Source organism: Carassius auratus, unplaced genomic scaffold (assembly GCF_003368295.1).
Source record: "Carassius auratus strain Wakin unplaced genomic scaffold, ASM336829v1 scaf_tig00035347, whole genome shotgun sequence".
Taxonomy (NCBI): Eukaryota; Metazoa; Chordata; class Actinopteri; order Cypriniformes; family Cyprinidae; genus Carassius; species Carassius auratus.
The window spans coordinates 118728-134362 of record NW_020526221.1 but is presented as its reverse complement, the minus strand read 5'-3'; the positions used below and the strand labels follow the sequence as shown (position 1 = coordinate 134362).

General features: G+C 36.1%; 3 protein-coding genes across 4 annotated transcripts; all 3 read left to right on the top strand.

Moving 5' to 3' along the window:
- Positions 1-711: 711 nt before the first annotated feature.
- LOC113081923 (mpv17-like protein) lies at positions 712-3491 on the top strand. Of its 2 annotated transcripts, XM_026253840.1 has the most exons (5): positions 712-1116; positions 1290-1497; positions 1575-1645; positions 2168-2197; positions 2352-3491. In XM_026253840.1, the coding sequence occupies exons 2-5, from the start codon at positions 1314-1316 to the stop codon at positions 2535-2537; spliced, it is 471 nt and encodes a 156-aa protein (XP_026109625.1). In that variant the 5' UTR covers positions 712-1116; positions 1290-1313; the 3' UTR covers positions 2538-3491. The 2 variants fall into 2 exon arrangements, with proteins under 2 accessions (XP_026109625.1, XP_026109624.1); XM_026253839.1 differs by having other exon boundaries at positions 712-1497.
- Positions 3492-5361: 1870 nt separating this feature from the next.
- LOC113081921 (transmembrane protein 238) lies at positions 5362-5820 on the top strand. Its single transcript, XM_026253837.1, has one exon. It carries the CDS (start codon positions 5362-5364, stop codon positions 5818-5820), a length of 459 nt encoding a protein of 152 aa, XP_026109622.1.
- A 1964-nt stretch (positions 5821-7784) lies between these two features.
- On the top strand, positions 7785-14896 carry LOC113081922 (RNA polymerase I-specific transcription initiation factor RRN3-like). The gene is made up of 18 exons (XM_026253838.1): positions 7785-7910; positions 8118-8236; positions 8327-8383; positions 8656-8745; positions 8836-8965; positions 9049-9108; positions 9560-9623; positions 9700-9769; positions 9846-9944; positions 10023-10115; positions 10436-10571; positions 11325-11455; positions 11530-11660; positions 11879-12063; positions 13302-13410; positions 13500-13652; positions 13739-13826; positions 14020-14896. Exons 2-18 carry the CDS (start codon positions 8141-8143, stop codon positions 14170-14172), a joined length of 1845 nt encoding a protein of 614 aa, XP_026109623.1. The 5' UTR covers positions 7785-7910; positions 8118-8140; the 3' UTR covers positions 14173-14896.
- The last annotated feature ends 739 nt before the right edge of the window (positions 14897-15635 follow it).

The window sequence follows — 15635 nt, the reverse complement described above, 5'->3', positions numbered from 1 at the left end:
GAGTCATGACTTTGCATGTTTTTGCATGTTTTTTTTTTCCTATTCTCCAAAACAAATCAGATTCGTGTGCGGATGAAACTATCGTACACACAAAAAGCCGTAAACATATTTTAATAATTTTTATTTGTAGAATTGCTGTTATTCAAATATCTCATCATTTACTTTTCTATTAAAATGCCCCCTTTCTTACCAACCAGTTTGCTTGAACAGACTTTTTAATCTCTAAAAGTAAAAAGCAAGTAATGTATCAACATGTATAGGCCTATATATATTAATATTTATTTGAGTAATGTCCAACATATCCAAGCGTTTAACATTTAAATTTATCTACGATTAAAATGAATGATTATTTCACATTGCTAAAAGCCAGGAATATTAGAACCAGATTTCTAGGGCAAATAAAACAATATTGTGGGACGTTTACGCATAGGCTATTAAATTTATGCATTTTTCGGTGAAGTTATAATGAGCTCATCTCATTGCCAAACAAACGTCACATAGTCTACATAAAATTAGCCTTACAGAGCAAAGATGAAATATGTTAAAATTGTGCATGCATTAAAAGTCTAAGTAAAATGTTGATGACATGAACATAAAAGCTAGTGCCTGGTCTTGCTGAGTATGTGGTCGATCTTTATTACATACAGATCAGATTTAAGCGCGCCACCCACGAAGGCGCAGGAGCGCGCGGCCAGATTAATGTGGGATTTGAGCACCTGACCAAGTTACGGGAAACTGCTGATCACTGGAAGAACGCGCGCTGGAACCTTTCAATTTAATTGCTAATGGATTAATGAAGCGTAATTCTTATTTTTGCCTTGCTGTCTCTTTTAAAGTCAGAGAAGATGGTCTGAACTCAAGTACTCGACTGATCTCTGTTTTATTTGGCAGTGCTTTGTAATGATCTTCTAATGTTTAGAAACTGAAGGATGTTCACCAAGAGTCCAAATGAGCTGTCAAACTAATGATCTGTAATGTATTGTGCCTTTAAAAAAATAGCGAGCCAGACTGACTAGAAATAATAGAGTTTAACTGAACATTTAACTTGAAGAGCAAAAGGTCATATTTTATGAGCTTATATAGCTACGGCCGTCTGTCAATGTCAGGTCACTGCAGGTTTGTTTCCTGTCCATCGACATCATTTGCAAAGGTTACGAAGTAGGCCTACAGCAGTTTCTGTGTTGTTGAACATGAGAAAATCTTTTTTCAAACGAGCAAAGGTATTGCCTTGGATAAGTAATGTGACTCTGTACGGATGCTTGTTCGCCGGCGGGGATTTCGTGCATCAGTGCGTGATCGCGCAGAGAGATCAGATGGACTGGAGGCACACGAGGAACGTGGCGATCGTGGCGCTGAGCTTCCAGGGGAACTTCAATTACTTCTGGCTGAGAGCTTTAGAACATCGTTTCCCGGGAAGATCGCCCGGGATGATTTTCCGCAAACTGATTTTGGACCAAACTTTTGCTTCACCTTTGGCGACCAGTGTCTTCTACACAGGTGATGCAGACTAATGTCCATTTCAGTCTCATATAACACACTTGTTGGTTTAATCACTGAATCCATTGTCTTCACAGGTGTGAGTTTCTTGGAGGGCAAGGAGGACATATTTGCAGACTGGCGAGAAAAGTTTTTTAATACATATAAGGTAGGCCCCTCATGAACCACTAAAAATAAGTCATCTTGTACCGGCTATAGCCCAAGGACAGACTTCTTTACAAAGACTCGTTTGCTGAAGTCTAAATCAAATATGCACAGAAGTTGAAAAATCCCTCATAGACCTTTCTAGTCTTTCTGAACCATTTGTGTCCTATAGAGGCAAGATTTTCTTCTGATGTCAAGATGATAAATAAAAAAAGGGTTCAGAAGGGTTCTGTTTATAAATGTTATTCACCTTTTTCTTTCTGTTAAAATGACCGTTGCCATTTGTAAATTCTCGAAAAACTGGTGTGTCTTACCATATTATTGTAATGTATTGTCTTAATTGTGAACACACTGGTTTGTAGTGCAAGCAGATTTACCGTTTACTGCATGTTGTTATTCTTCTCGTTCTTCTCGCCCATGCATGGGCTTACTTCCGCTTTGAAGAAATACATTTATTACAAAATAAATGATATTGAGAACATCTATCTTTTATGGCTGACAGTTTAAATATGTTTTTACATTTCAGACTGGACTGATGTACTGGCCATTCATGCAGGTAAGAACCACATTCTGTCACCACATGATATATAAACACAGATAAATGTGCCATAAGCACGTCTTCATCCTCTGCTTTGTCAATATTCTTAAACTGAATTGCATTTTTCACATTTAATCACTATTTATGTTGATTTACCTGTATTTCCTTTCAGTTTCTGAATTTTGTTCTGATGCCTCTGTACCTGAGGACAGCGTTTATGGGCTGTTCAGCGTTCCTGTGGGCCACGTTCTTATGTTTCTCACGACAGAGTGGGGACGGCACGGCAGCAATGGCCTTAGCTTGGATCATGGCCCCAAAAAAACAGCTTCTAGCTCGCAGTACAGACGAGGGGAAATAGAGACACAATGGCGCACATTAACAACATTGTGTTTTTGCAGATGGACAGTTGAGTCCCAGAAGCATTGACGCTGTGTTGTGTTTGTAAATCTTGTCGCTTATAATCTTATTAAGAGTGATATTAAATTAACATATTTGTGTACTTTATATTTATGTTGAACAAGCCCATTTTACTTTATATAGTTTTATGTGATTCAGTGTATTTATTTATTACTGAAGGGACATGCATTGTGTCTTTATGAATTTCACTGGGTGGGTTGGAGGGGCCTTGTGACATTTGTGCCCCAGGTTAGGTTGCCATTCAACCCAAATACCTTATTAATTTATTGAAATATTTAAAAATGGTCATACTGTGCAGTGTTTTATCCAAATGTTACTGTCTTTCTAAAGATAAATAAAGATGCATTCACTCACATAACATACACATGTATTTGTAAGGGATGCAGTTTTAAAAAGATTTGTATCTTATTAAACTTGTAATAGAACTATGTATTTGTTGTGATTGAATATTGCAGATTATACACTATTTTAGACTAAGTAGTGTTCACTTTGTTCGTAGGTGAGTTGTACAGTTTTTTCTGGTGCTGGTTTTATGAAAGTGTATGTAAGAGGTGAGGCGTTTAACCATGAAGAATTGTGAAACGCAAAGGCTTACTGTAGATTTTGTGAGATATTGAGGGTGATGCTGGGTAACAGATAAACAGCTTTTCTGGTACTGATTGTCTGGGTTGGATTAGGCAGGATCACACACTTGCTAATCTTAGAAGGGCAAAAATGTCTGGTGTGCACTCACTGCATGCAATGACCTCTGATAGCAGGACAGAAAAAAACTCTCTTAGGGATTGTGTACATTTATGTCATGACTTTAGCATATTAGTGTGAAAAATGCCTTTTTATCTTGGTTTTTAAATGTATGTTATTTTTAGACAAAAAGAATGATGAGAATAAACATCAGATCGTGCTTCATTCAAAGTTGCCATAGATCAAATATTTGCCATTTCTTACACGCAAGTTATTTTTTATTTAATGTATGGGTCATTTAAAACACTCAGAACTTTGAAGGTCACTGCATTTATTTTAATATATTTTCAAAAAAGAAATAAAAAAACTTGAATTCAAGGATTTCAGAATAAAATTTTCCTATTTCATTTCTCAAGTGGCCCCCAAGGTGCTCTCAGGAAAAATCCAAGGAGGCCTCAAGATTATGACAAACCAACATTTATTTTTATTTTTTTATTTATTCCCTCAAAAACTCATTTTATTTAAGAAAGCTGAGTATACAAAATAAATATTAATTCAATTTTGTGAATTGTAGAACTGAAAAATTATGGAAAATAAAATCTTCAGGTCAAAGGTCAAAGAAATTTTATTAACACACACACACACACACACACATACACACACATATATATATATATATATATATATATATATATATATATATATATATATATATATATACATATACACTTACGTCAAGCTCTATAATATTTTATTGAGTTGGAACTAAGAAATTGTTATAGAGTAAAAAATTATTTTTAAAACCTTATCCAATTAATTACAAAGTAAAAAGTCACATAAATATATTAACACAATTTCAATTTTTTTTAAATTATTTAATATATTGACACTCTTGGATTCTGTACATTAAGAAGTTTCAAAATTGAGAACTTATTTCACTATACAGCAGAAATACCAGAAATCTACATATAGGGGCTGGACTGTCAAATATTGTTTTGGATAACACAAGGCCTTAGAATCAAAAACCACTCAAATGTGTTTATGTTCTACATTTGAATTGTACAAATAATTTTTTTGCTTAATATTTTCTACATGTTTTAAGGGTGACACTGCAGGCAAAAAAAAAAGAAAAAAAAAACTGTTTTTATGCACCTGCAAGTTGAGATTTTATGCTTTTAGTTTTAGTGGGGGGTTTTTTCTTCAGACAAGTGTATAAAAAACATCCAAAAGACACTGTAAGGTGTTTCTTTTATAGCACTTTATCTGTTTGGTTCAATAGATTTCAATTACAATACTTTAAAGGTTGCTTACTCAAAATTAGTTTTTTTTTGGGGGGGGGTACTCTGAGCCATAGATCGTCACTTCAGTAGCCCTTACACACGCCCAACTTAAAAAAATGTTATTTCTGTCTATATGCTGAAGGTTTTTACAGAGGGATTTGTTCATAGAGCCTACAATTTACTCGATTATAGGCCATACAACATTTTACTCCCCTAACAAAATGTGAAATATATTGTTTTCTGTCTATTTTCTGAATTATGGAGTGACAAAAATGAAATAGGCCTACTCCAAAGTCCTTCTAAAACATGACTAATACCTCCAAAAAAATAAAAAAAATTATTATAATAATTCAACAATAATTCTGAAACAGTGTAGATTTTTGAACTAGAAATGTATGCAAATTAACGAATATTTAATAAAAATTTAATATTTAACATTTCAGAAACCTTGTAATACAAAGGGCAGTTATCAGTGTAATCAATCAACTGGGTAAGTCGAGCTGTTAGGCTATTTTTGTACGTCTATACAGTTGAAGTTAGGCTGTAAGGGTTTATTTTGAGCACAGCTGAAGTGCTAGTGTTCAGCACGGCTCAGGTGTACAGTATCCAGGTGAGTCTGTGTAGTTAAGACGCACCCACCGCTCTAGCCACGCCCTCCCTTCCAGGTGAACTGTTAACGGAGCGCCGCTTACCTATGAAACAAACGAAAACACTTTCTAATCCTTCCACACTCTTCCTTTAGGCGGCTGGTTTTTCAGAAAAGCAGTTAACCTGTCCCGAGCGACCGAGGCTAGGCGCGTGAAGATGGAGGCAGCGCCGGGCGGTCTCGGGCGCTGTTCTTGCGCGTTCTGGCTCGCGGTGGCTTTCGACGCGCTCGGGCTCATCATATTATTGCTCGGCGTGTTCGGGGACTTATTTTTCTACGACTTCTTGATATATGCGGGAGCCATCATCATTTTTCTGAGTCTGATTTGGTGGGTCTTCTGGTACACGGGTAATATCAAGGTGCCCCCCGAGGAGCTAGAGGACGATGTGGGTTTGCTGAAGAAGGGCAGAGGTTTGGCCGGGGTCGTGAGGAGGTTCTCCAGCCGCCTCTCGAGCGGAATCAGAAACTCTCTCAGGAGAAGTGGGGGGCCCCGAGTTTGGAGAGATGGCAGTCAAGCACCAGCGGCTTTTGTGATGGGCTCTCAGGATAAAGTGAACACTGTGTCTGCGACAGTGAGCGGAGGAGACACCCTCAGAGCAGAAACACAGGCCATTTGAACCATCACTTACAGGTTGATAGCATTTAGTTACGTCTAATTGTCTGTATTACATCACTGATTAAGATCATAACAATGCAGCTTCACCAGTTTAGTAAATAATGTTTTATGAAAATTTACAAACAAGTAAAAAAGAAAAGGAGATTATGACTGTCTCAATTTATTCTTGATTCAATAATTGTCTTAATATTAAAGTTGCGTGAGAGAAAGGAAACATGCCATTCAAATGACTTTGAGGAAGTATTTGTATCTTAAGTAAGAGCAGATCACTGTTAAACATCAACCATGAAACTTACAATAGCTTTTATAAACAATGGAGACTTACAGTAAAGTATAATGGATGTACCTTCATGTAAGAAGATGTAGCCTGCTTATGTATATGATGTTTGTTTACCACCTGATATATAAGCCTAACTCATAATTTATGAATATATATATATATATAGGCTATATATATATATATATATATATATATATATATATATATATATATATATATATAAAACAATTAGACTCTAGAGAGAGAAATGGACTACCTTTTAAATGACAATAAAAATGTTTACACATTTTCATTTTTGTTTTAACAGGTCACAGAAGAGGATATTTGACAATATGGCATTGCCTAAACTTACTTTTGTTTTTCTCTACTGTTGGAATATTTTTTGTGTTTGTTTTTTTTTGTGAAAATGTTTACAATTTAATTAGATTTTGTACATGTTGTTGATTTGATTGATCTTGTGTTTTGTGCTTTGTACTATACGCTATTTTGAGATTATGCACTAACAAGAATGGCTATATGACAAAATAAAAACAATTATGTATTTTCCTACATTTAATTGTCTGTTTTATATCTGAGATTCAAACAGCGCGGCTGTAACCCGGACATGTTCTAGTGTCCTGCTTTTATTGAATCTTGTACATATAGTGAACAACCTTTGGACATTGAGAAGTGTTATTAGGTCTGCTTCCTCTTATCTTTGTTTGCTCATACCAGTTTAGAAGCAGCAGGTGTAAACGAACCAGATGGGTGGCAGACAGTGTGATGGTTAACTCAACAACATTGTTCTTTCTATTCAGATCAGTTTTCCAGATATTTATATGCAGCTTTCAGGTGGATGTACAGCTTTATTTCTCAAATGCCTTTTATGTGATTCCAGATGCATTCATGCATCAACACTAAAAACTGCCTGTTTGAAACTTTTGGACAATTAATCTAACCAAATAATCTGGAAAAGATCTGTAGTCCTGTCCAACAGAGCAAATCTTATGATGAGAGAACATTTCTTCTGTGACATCCTTCTCATTACAAAACCATAAGAAAATTCTGGAATCCTATATATGTGCCAGTGGTCTTCAATAAGGAGTCCACCAATTATTGTTTGATATCTCACAAATGTATAAAAAAGTGTTCCTGGGGCTCAATTTTAGCCTGAATGCACTGTAAGTCGCTTTGGATAAAAGTGTCTGCTAAATGCATACATTTATTTTTAATTTTATTTATTTAAAAATATTGCAGCCTATTAAACATAAAATGTTTAAACATAAAATGTTAAACATAAAACATAAAATGTTAAACATAAAATAGTTCACCCAAAAATTAAAATTCTTTCATCATTGTCTCGCCTTCATGCCATTTCAAACCTGTGGGACTTGTTTCTGTGGAGCATGAAAGAAGATACAGTGTTTTTAAACTATTTTCATTCAGGTTTAATGAAAGCTCAGTTAACTATTTCACATCCCACGTGAATGCATTTTATAAAAAGAGTAATGTTAAGACTACATACTGCATTTACAATATAACACGTGCTACCTGTTTCATCTCTCTTTCATCAAGGGGCCCTTGGCCTGATAAACGTCAATATTGCATGCAAAACAAGCGTTCATCAAGTCATCACACTTCAAACCACTAGGTGGCAGAGCTTTCATTTCTAGAGCACAACTGAACTAAACACGCTACTTCCGAATCCGTGACAACAAAACAGCACTTCCGGTCGCGCAGAGCTCGGCATGGTTACGCATGTGACTATTCACATAATACTCACGTATAATGCCGGATTTAATTATAGACTTTTTCTAGATAAACATTATTGGGTGAGTTGTGATCTATTAACTCTCGCGGTGTAGTCCGTTTAATAACTCCGTGCAGTCTATAAGTGTCTGTTATTTTATCTTCACACAGCCTCTATGGTTTAATTGTGTCTTTTCTCGAGTGTGCGTCGTTTAGGTTACACGATGAAAGGTGCAGCGGATTTAGTCGACGTTAGTTGAGTTTAACGTCGTTTTGTTTTGTGTTCGCAGAGTAAAATTATTAGTGATAAATAATGGAAATTGAGGACCGAGATTTTCTCAACACTCCTCCGAAGAAAACTGTGCGTTTTGGAGGCACAGTTGCCAATACATTAGCGAAGCTACAAAAGGTGAGATTGTAAATAACGCTGTAGTATAAAGCTAATGAGATGTCACTGTCTGTAAAACATGCCCTGACATGTCTAATGTGCCATCTACAGGGCGACACGAGTGATTATGAACTGATAAAACATCAACTCTCAGATCCTGATATTAAGGCAAGTGTTGTTCGCAATTTCAATGTTTCCACGCTTAAGATTGTGTTGTCAAGACATGTGTAAAAAAATCACGGGACCTAAAAATCCTTAGATGCTATGAACGGGGAATAAATCTGTATTATGTGCCCTAAAGTCTTTCATCGGCTGAGTCACTTTTAATTGAATCAGTCGAATCGAATCACGAATCAGTCTAAATGATTCATTAGAATCCTGACGTTTGTGCGTTAAACAGAAATGTTCTTCTTTCTCACGTGTGTTGTGTCTCGTTGTAGGACGCTCAGATTATCAACTGGCTGCAGGAGTTCAGGAGCTGTGTTACTCAACTTGGCAAAGATCATGAGCAATTGATACATGTTGTTTTGGTGAGGGAAACACTATTGTGTTAAATGATGAACAGCCGCAGTCTGGTGATTTTGACTGTGTGTTAATGCAAGAGGTGTTTCCCCGTACAGAAGCTGCCATGGCTCGGTCGCAGTCAGGCTGTGGTGGAAGAATATCTGGCTTTTCTGAGTAACCTGGTGTCGGCCCAGACCGTTTATCTCAGAGCCTGTCTCAGAATGGTCGTCACTAATTTTGCACCAAGTAAGATTTATTATGATAATGCCGCACGCCGTTCATATTTCTCAGATGACTTGAAATAACGCTTTGTTTTCTTCTTCTTTCAGAGAGAATACGAGTCCAAGAAGGAAATGTGGCATTTTCAGATTCTGATGATGAAGATGAAAGTTGGTGCACTTTTTTTATATCCCCTGCTTGTTTTGTGATTGAATTTGGATTATTGTATTTGTTTTGTAGTTGTATACTGGGATTTATGATCCACAGCACAACAGATGTTTTAAACGTGTTTCCTGAGCATCATATCTGCATATTAAAATGATTTCTGATGGATCATGTGACACTGAAAACTGGAGTAATGGCAGCCTTGCCACCACAGGAATAAATGTTTCATAGTATAAAATGATGATAATATTTCACAATGTTTAGATTTTACGGTTTTGATTAAATAAATGTGGATTTGGTGAGCAGCATAAAATTTTCTTCCAAACTTCTGAATGCAAGCATTCATTTTGCAGTCATTATCCATTCCTGTCAATCAGTGAAATTGTCTCTGTGCTATTAATATACCTTCTACTTTGCACCATGATTCATTGTTTGTTTCGTTTTTAATCCACACAGATCTGCCGAGGACATTTGATCATTGCCATCAAGCCTTACAGCTTATTGCAAGATATGTTCCATCGTAAGTGTCTTCTAAAGCCTCCCAAAGCGTAGCAGAGTGAAGCAGTGACTAATAAACCCTTTATTTGTTCCTTCAGAACCAGTCGATTCCTGATGCCGATCCTTTCCGACAAGTTCCCTTTTGTGCAGAAATCCTCCAGAACACTTGTGAGTTCTGTGGAAAGGCTATAACAATGCATGCGTGATGTGATTTGTTCTGAGGCCGTGTTGTGTGTCCACACAGGAGTGTTACGTGCACAACCTGTTGAGAGTTTCGGTCTACATCCCTGACCTGAGGAGAGACATCTTAGAGCTCATCATCAGCAAGATGCTGACGCTAGATGTGAGGGACTCGTGTTCAGTCTCTGTACTGAAAGCTTTGCAGCTGTGCGGCGGTTTGACGGCTGTTTTTGATATTTAGGTTAGTGCACCACGGAGTGAGATTGAAGAAGTGGAAAGCGGAGCTCAGCAAGATGCTAATGGAGCAGCACAGGATGAATGCCTCTTTGACATGGTGAGTCCAAAACACTTCAGAAAACCAAACGTGTGAATGCAAAACCTATTTAAACAGATAGTTCAGTCATCATCATATATTCAGCCTCATGTCACTCCAAACAACTTGCCTTCTATCGTGAAATCTTTAAGAATGCACTGTAATCACTCTTTTGCATGCAATGAAATTTCAAGCTTCAGAAAAGATGCAAAAGCATCAAAAAACTAACTTTGAAAGCAACAATAACCGGTTTGTATGAGGAACCAAATTAAGCCCTAATTTAGGAGTAACTTATTTATATCCTAGTCGTTTTAATGTAATGTTTTGTGTGGTCTATTCAGGAAGAGGATAAGGAAGAGGAAGAGGAGGATTCATCGAGACCTGATGGAGCTGTGATGGTTCATCCTGTCGCAGAGAGACTGGACACAATGATGTCTGTCCTGCTGGCTTACATTAAGGACATTTGCCATGTCAATGGTCAGGATATTACCATTTTATGAACCATAGAAGTTGTTTTTAGGGCTGTTGGTTAATTAAAATGTTTAATCAAAATTCAGTTAGGACATTGAGTCATTTTTTAGGAACGAAAAATGCACTGCCATTCTTAAGTTTGGTCTCAGTAAGATTTTTTTTGAAAGAATGAATGGTTTTATTTTAGCATGGATGCATCTAACACCTTCTGTCTCAAATGAATGCTGTTCTTTTTGAAATTGTCTACTCCTGAAAGAATACTGAGACAATGCATAACGGTTTGCATAAAAATATTAAGCAGCACAGCAGATGTTTTTAACATCCAAAGGAATAAGAATCACCAAATCAGTTTATCTGTGAATGATTTCTGAAGGATCATGTGACTCTGAAGTCTGGAGTAATGATTCTGAAAATCAGCTTTGCATCACAGGAAGAAATTACATATAAAATATATTCAAGTAGAAAGCAGTAATTTTAAATAGGAACAATATTTCACAATATTACCATTTTTACTGTATATTTCAGAAAATAAATACATCAATAATGAGCATACAAGACTTTGAAGAATGTCCAGAGATCTTTTGAACAGTAGTCTGTTTGTAATTGTGTTAGCCAGTGTGGTTATACTTGCATGTAAAGAAGTGCTTAAAAATGCACAGGCATTAAACGTAATTCATAAATGGTGCATTTTTAACTGAACTTTTTATCTTAATTTTTTAAATATATAATCTTTTTTAATCATTGTTTCAATCTCATTAGGCTCATTAGATCTTGAGAAAACCAAAGCTGTATACAGAGACCTGATGTGGGTGTTTGATAAGGTGGTGCTCCCCACTCACGCCTCCTGTCACGTGCAGTACTACATGTTCTACCTGTGCAGCTTCCGCCTGGTGGGTTCCCAACTCTCACTCATTCTCAAAGAAACAAACATAAACTGAAGCTTAACTCTAATCTCTTTGTTTAGGGGTTGGCTGAAGCTTTTTTGGATCACTTATGGAAGATGTTACAAGCCCCCAACCAGCCCTCCATCCTGAGACAAGCCGCTGCTGGATACATGGGCAGCTTCTTGGCAAGAGCCAAGTTTTTGCCAGTATCGTATGTGACCTTTATCATGCAGTTTTATTCTATCTAATGCAACAGAGTTCAATATTTAATCATCTTTCCTGGCAGTGGTTTGTGACCACGATTAATTAATTAAACATTAATGTCTCTTTGTTGTTGTCTGGAAAAGAAAAAGGGTTGACTGGACGCAGATACACATGGTTTGAAACCTAGATGTCAAAACTGGAGCTAGAGTTTCCTCTCTTCCACAGGACAGTCAAGGCCTGTCTGGACCTGCTGGTTCCCTGGTTGCACCTTTACATTGACAGTCAGGACGCTGGATCCAAAGCATTCTGTGACGTCAATCTGCACGGCCCTTTTTATACAGCTTGCCAGGCTGTGTTTTACACACTCATCTTCAGACACAATGCCATTCTGGAGGGCAATATGAAGAAAGGTCAGTACATGTGGAATTGACCTGTTTATGCGTGAAGCACTGGTGTCAAAATCATTTGAGATGCTGAAATCTTTTTCGCTTGTTTCAAGTCTGGGTCAGTTACACAATTGTTTTGCCCTGATCTTCTAATTTATTAAAGTAATCGTGCAAACAGTGACTTATTACTGAATTTCCATTTCATTCAAGTATTTGGGGGGGTCATAAATAATAATAATAATAAACTTTTTAGTTTGGCATGTTTTATAAATATTTCTTATAAAAAGTATTTTAACAAAAATGTTTCACTGCTTAATAAATATATATATATATATATATATTTATTAAGCAGTGAAACATTTTTGTTAAAAGGTCAGTTCAGGGTGTAAAATGTTGTGTGATGCCACAACAACATTTTAATTTATAATTTCAAATTAAAATTAATATTAAATACTGCTTTCAAACAATTAATCGCATCCAAAATAAAAGTTTTTGTTTATATATGTGTGTGTACTGTGTATATTTATTATATTTATATAAAGACACACACATACAGCATATATTTAGAAAATATTTACATGCATTTACGTGTGTCTATTTATATTCATATAAATTAGATCATATATAAATATATTTACATTTATGCATATAACAGACACTTTTATCTAAAGCAAGTTATTGTGCATTCAGGATATACAGGCTATTTTTTTTACCAGTATGTTTAATATATTAACAAATACAAACACATTTTCTTAAATGTATACATGCTTGTGTGTTTTATATATATATATATATATATATATATATATGTATGTGTGTACAGTACATAATAAATATACACAGTACACATGCATATATTATGTAAATAAGAACTTTTATTTTGGATGCGATTCATGGTTTGACAGCACTAATATTAACTCTTTATTTTAGTGTCCTTGTTACATGTAATTACTATAGTAATTACAGTAAATTATGCGTAATTACGTGAAACTAACCCTAAACGAAACCTCCAATCATAAACTTAACACTGCAGTAGTACATATCACTAATATTACTCAGTATTTAAATGTACAATTAAACTCTTAACAAATATGCCTTAAATTAATATTTCATAATATTTAATAAAAATAATTTTTAGTCCTAAAACAATTATTATAATTTTTTTACAAAAACCTTTTAATGAAATGAAAACTAACATAAATACAAAAGCATTTGACCAGACTTCTCATTTTCTGTGTCATTTGTCCTCGACCCTTCTGCAGGGTTGGCGTATCTCCAGGGCTTGAATCTGGAGCGTATAGTGATGTGCCAGCTCAACCCACTGAGAGTCTGTCTACCTGCTGTCACCAACATGTTTGCAGCCATCACCAGGTACAGCACAACACATCGATCATCGGCTTACAAAACTGCACGAAATAAAAGCATGACAAATGAGGGAAATCCCACCCATCTGTTGGCAGGAAGTACCAGCTCGTCTTCTGTTACACCATCATTGAGCGAAACAACCGGAACCTGTTGCCAGTGGTGAGCTGTTCAACGGGCGGAAACTCGGTGTCCACTAACACAAACCCTCTGGATACCTTCTTCCCTTTTGATCCGTATCTCCTGAAAAGGTAACAAATTCCTGCTCATTCCTGTCAAACTCAGCCGTGGAACGCCAGTTCACTAAAAATCATTTCTTATTTATTTTGCACAACAGCTCTGGAAAACTCATTGAGCCAATCTATCAGGTGTGGGAGGAGCCGTCTGATTGTATGATAGATGTGCCCAAGAAGCAAGTGATAACGGTGATGCACATTCACAGTGGCTACAAAGACCATTTCAATATTTCAAATATTTTGTCTTTTTGAGTTTAATTTTGTTTGCAAATTCATGCACACTTTTTTTTAACCATCATAAGAAAACGGACTCTTTTTGGCTCATGTCAGTAGTTTAGCCTCTTCAGAGAATATCCTATAACACTGTGATCTTTTCTCACAGGGGTCTATGGAGGAGGAAGATGACTTTCTGCATGGAGAAACTCCTCAGGGTGATTTGGTAGTGGGCATGACCCCGGGCTCTTATGACTCTCATCTTCACAGTCCGCGGAGCGTTGGCTCGCCCCCGTTCTCCTTCCTGCAGCGGCCTTTCTGATCCACTGCTGTAGCACTCAGCTGGTCACAGATCACATCAGGAGGGGGCGCTCAAGGACTGCTTGTGCTCTGACTGGAGCCCTTCACACACCAGCATTACTGACCCTGTGTTTGGCAGTAGGTTTGCTGAACCCTCTACTTCACTTTAAGACTGCATCATAAAATACCAATATGCGTTTATTGCACACTTGTGCTATATTAATAGTAAAATGAAAGAAACATTGGTGGCTTCACAAGTGGACAGTCTGATGTATTTTCTGTTTTCAGGACAAACTATTAGTTTATAACTAAAGTTTTAATGAAATTATCACTGTGTTCTCTGAGTAAATTGGAGTTGTTTTATATATATATATAATTTTGTTTTTTTCAGTTTATTCTGAAATGATTAGAATTGGCTGGTGGTGTGTTTCAGGTGTCACTTCCCATGTTATGAGTTTGAGCTCTGACTAAGCCAGTGTCCGTTTGCACAAAATATTCTGTAGAAAATTGACTTGCAGTGAATACCTTCATTTAAAGATGGTTTTCTGTGTTATTTGTTGAAATTTTAACTGTTGTCGTCCTTGGCTTATTCTGTACAAATATCAAACCTCCACAGTGATTTGTACTTTTGCGCTACAGTTTTGAATTCAACTTTTGAAATTAACATGAAGTAGTAAAATGGTCTAGCTCTTTTATTACAATGTGGAAAATATGATCTAATGGTTGACTTAATAAAAGATGTTACTCTTAAAATGTTTATTCTTTTCTTCCAACAGAAATGCAACATTTAAATTATAATTATTATAAAACAAGTTTATTTGCAGATTAACAAAACATTTCTCACCTTAATTTTCTCCATTGTATGTTTGTTAGTAAATAAGTAATATTTCATGCTGTTAATGTTATCACTCTGTATTTTTGATCAACAAATGATGCTTCGGTCAGAATTAAAGACCGAAGTAAAAAAAAAAAACCTTTTAAAAAAATAACTTTTTAGAAACTTTTAAATGGTATGTGTTTGTATGTATGTGTATACATGTATACCAACACAGTGATGAACCTATGGCTATGCATGTTACCATTAAAAGGTAACTGGAAGGTCAAATAATAATAATAGAAACCGTACAGATGTGCATAGTCATATATAACCAAAAAAAAAAGATTCATGCAAGCTGTTGCAGATTACATAAGCATTAAAACTGTCGGCATGCAACCTTTGGTACCCAAATAAATGTTTCAGATCTTGTACCATGCGCCGGCTTTGGCTCAACGATGGCACACACGCACTGCTGTTCCTGCAGACACGCAAGCACGAGCACGGCTGTCTGTTTACCATAGTGGATCTGAAAATGACAGACAAATCCTCTAGTATTTGTTAAATCTATGCGCTGTTGTACTGAATTCCACCTCATGAAATACGAAAACAAAAACCACACCACACTTGATTTGTTCCGACTTTAATAAAAACATTAAAAGAAAGATATT

Coding starts and splice junctions, on each gene's coding strand:
- LOC113081923 (XM_026253839.1), top strand. CDS start 1,191: ATGAGAAAATCTTTTTTCAAACGAGCAAAGGTATTGCCTTGGATAAGT. Junction 1,498..1,574: donor GACCAGTGTCTTCTACACAG/GTGATGCAGACT, acceptor TTGTCTTCACAG/GTGTGAGTTTCTTGGAGGGC. Junction 2,198..2,351: donor TGTACTGGCCATTCATGCAG/GTAAGAACCACA, acceptor ATTTCCTTTCAG/TTTCTGAATTTTGTTCTGAT.
- LOC113081922 (XM_026253838.1), top strand. CDS start 8,141: ATGGAAATTGAGGACCGAGATTTTCTCAACACTCCTCCGAAGAAAACT. Junction 9,945..10,022: donor GCAAGATGCTGACGCTAGAT/GTGAGGGACTCG, acceptor TTTGATATTTAG/GTTAGTGCACCACGGAGTGA. Junction 13,653..13,738: donor GATCCGTATCTCCTGAAAAG/GTAACAAATTCC, acceptor TTTGCACAACAG/CTCTGGAAAACTCATTGAGC.
- LOC113081921 (XM_026253837.1), top strand. CDS start 5,362: ATGGAGGCAGCGCCGGGCGGTCTCGGGCGCTGTTCTTGCGCGTTCTGG.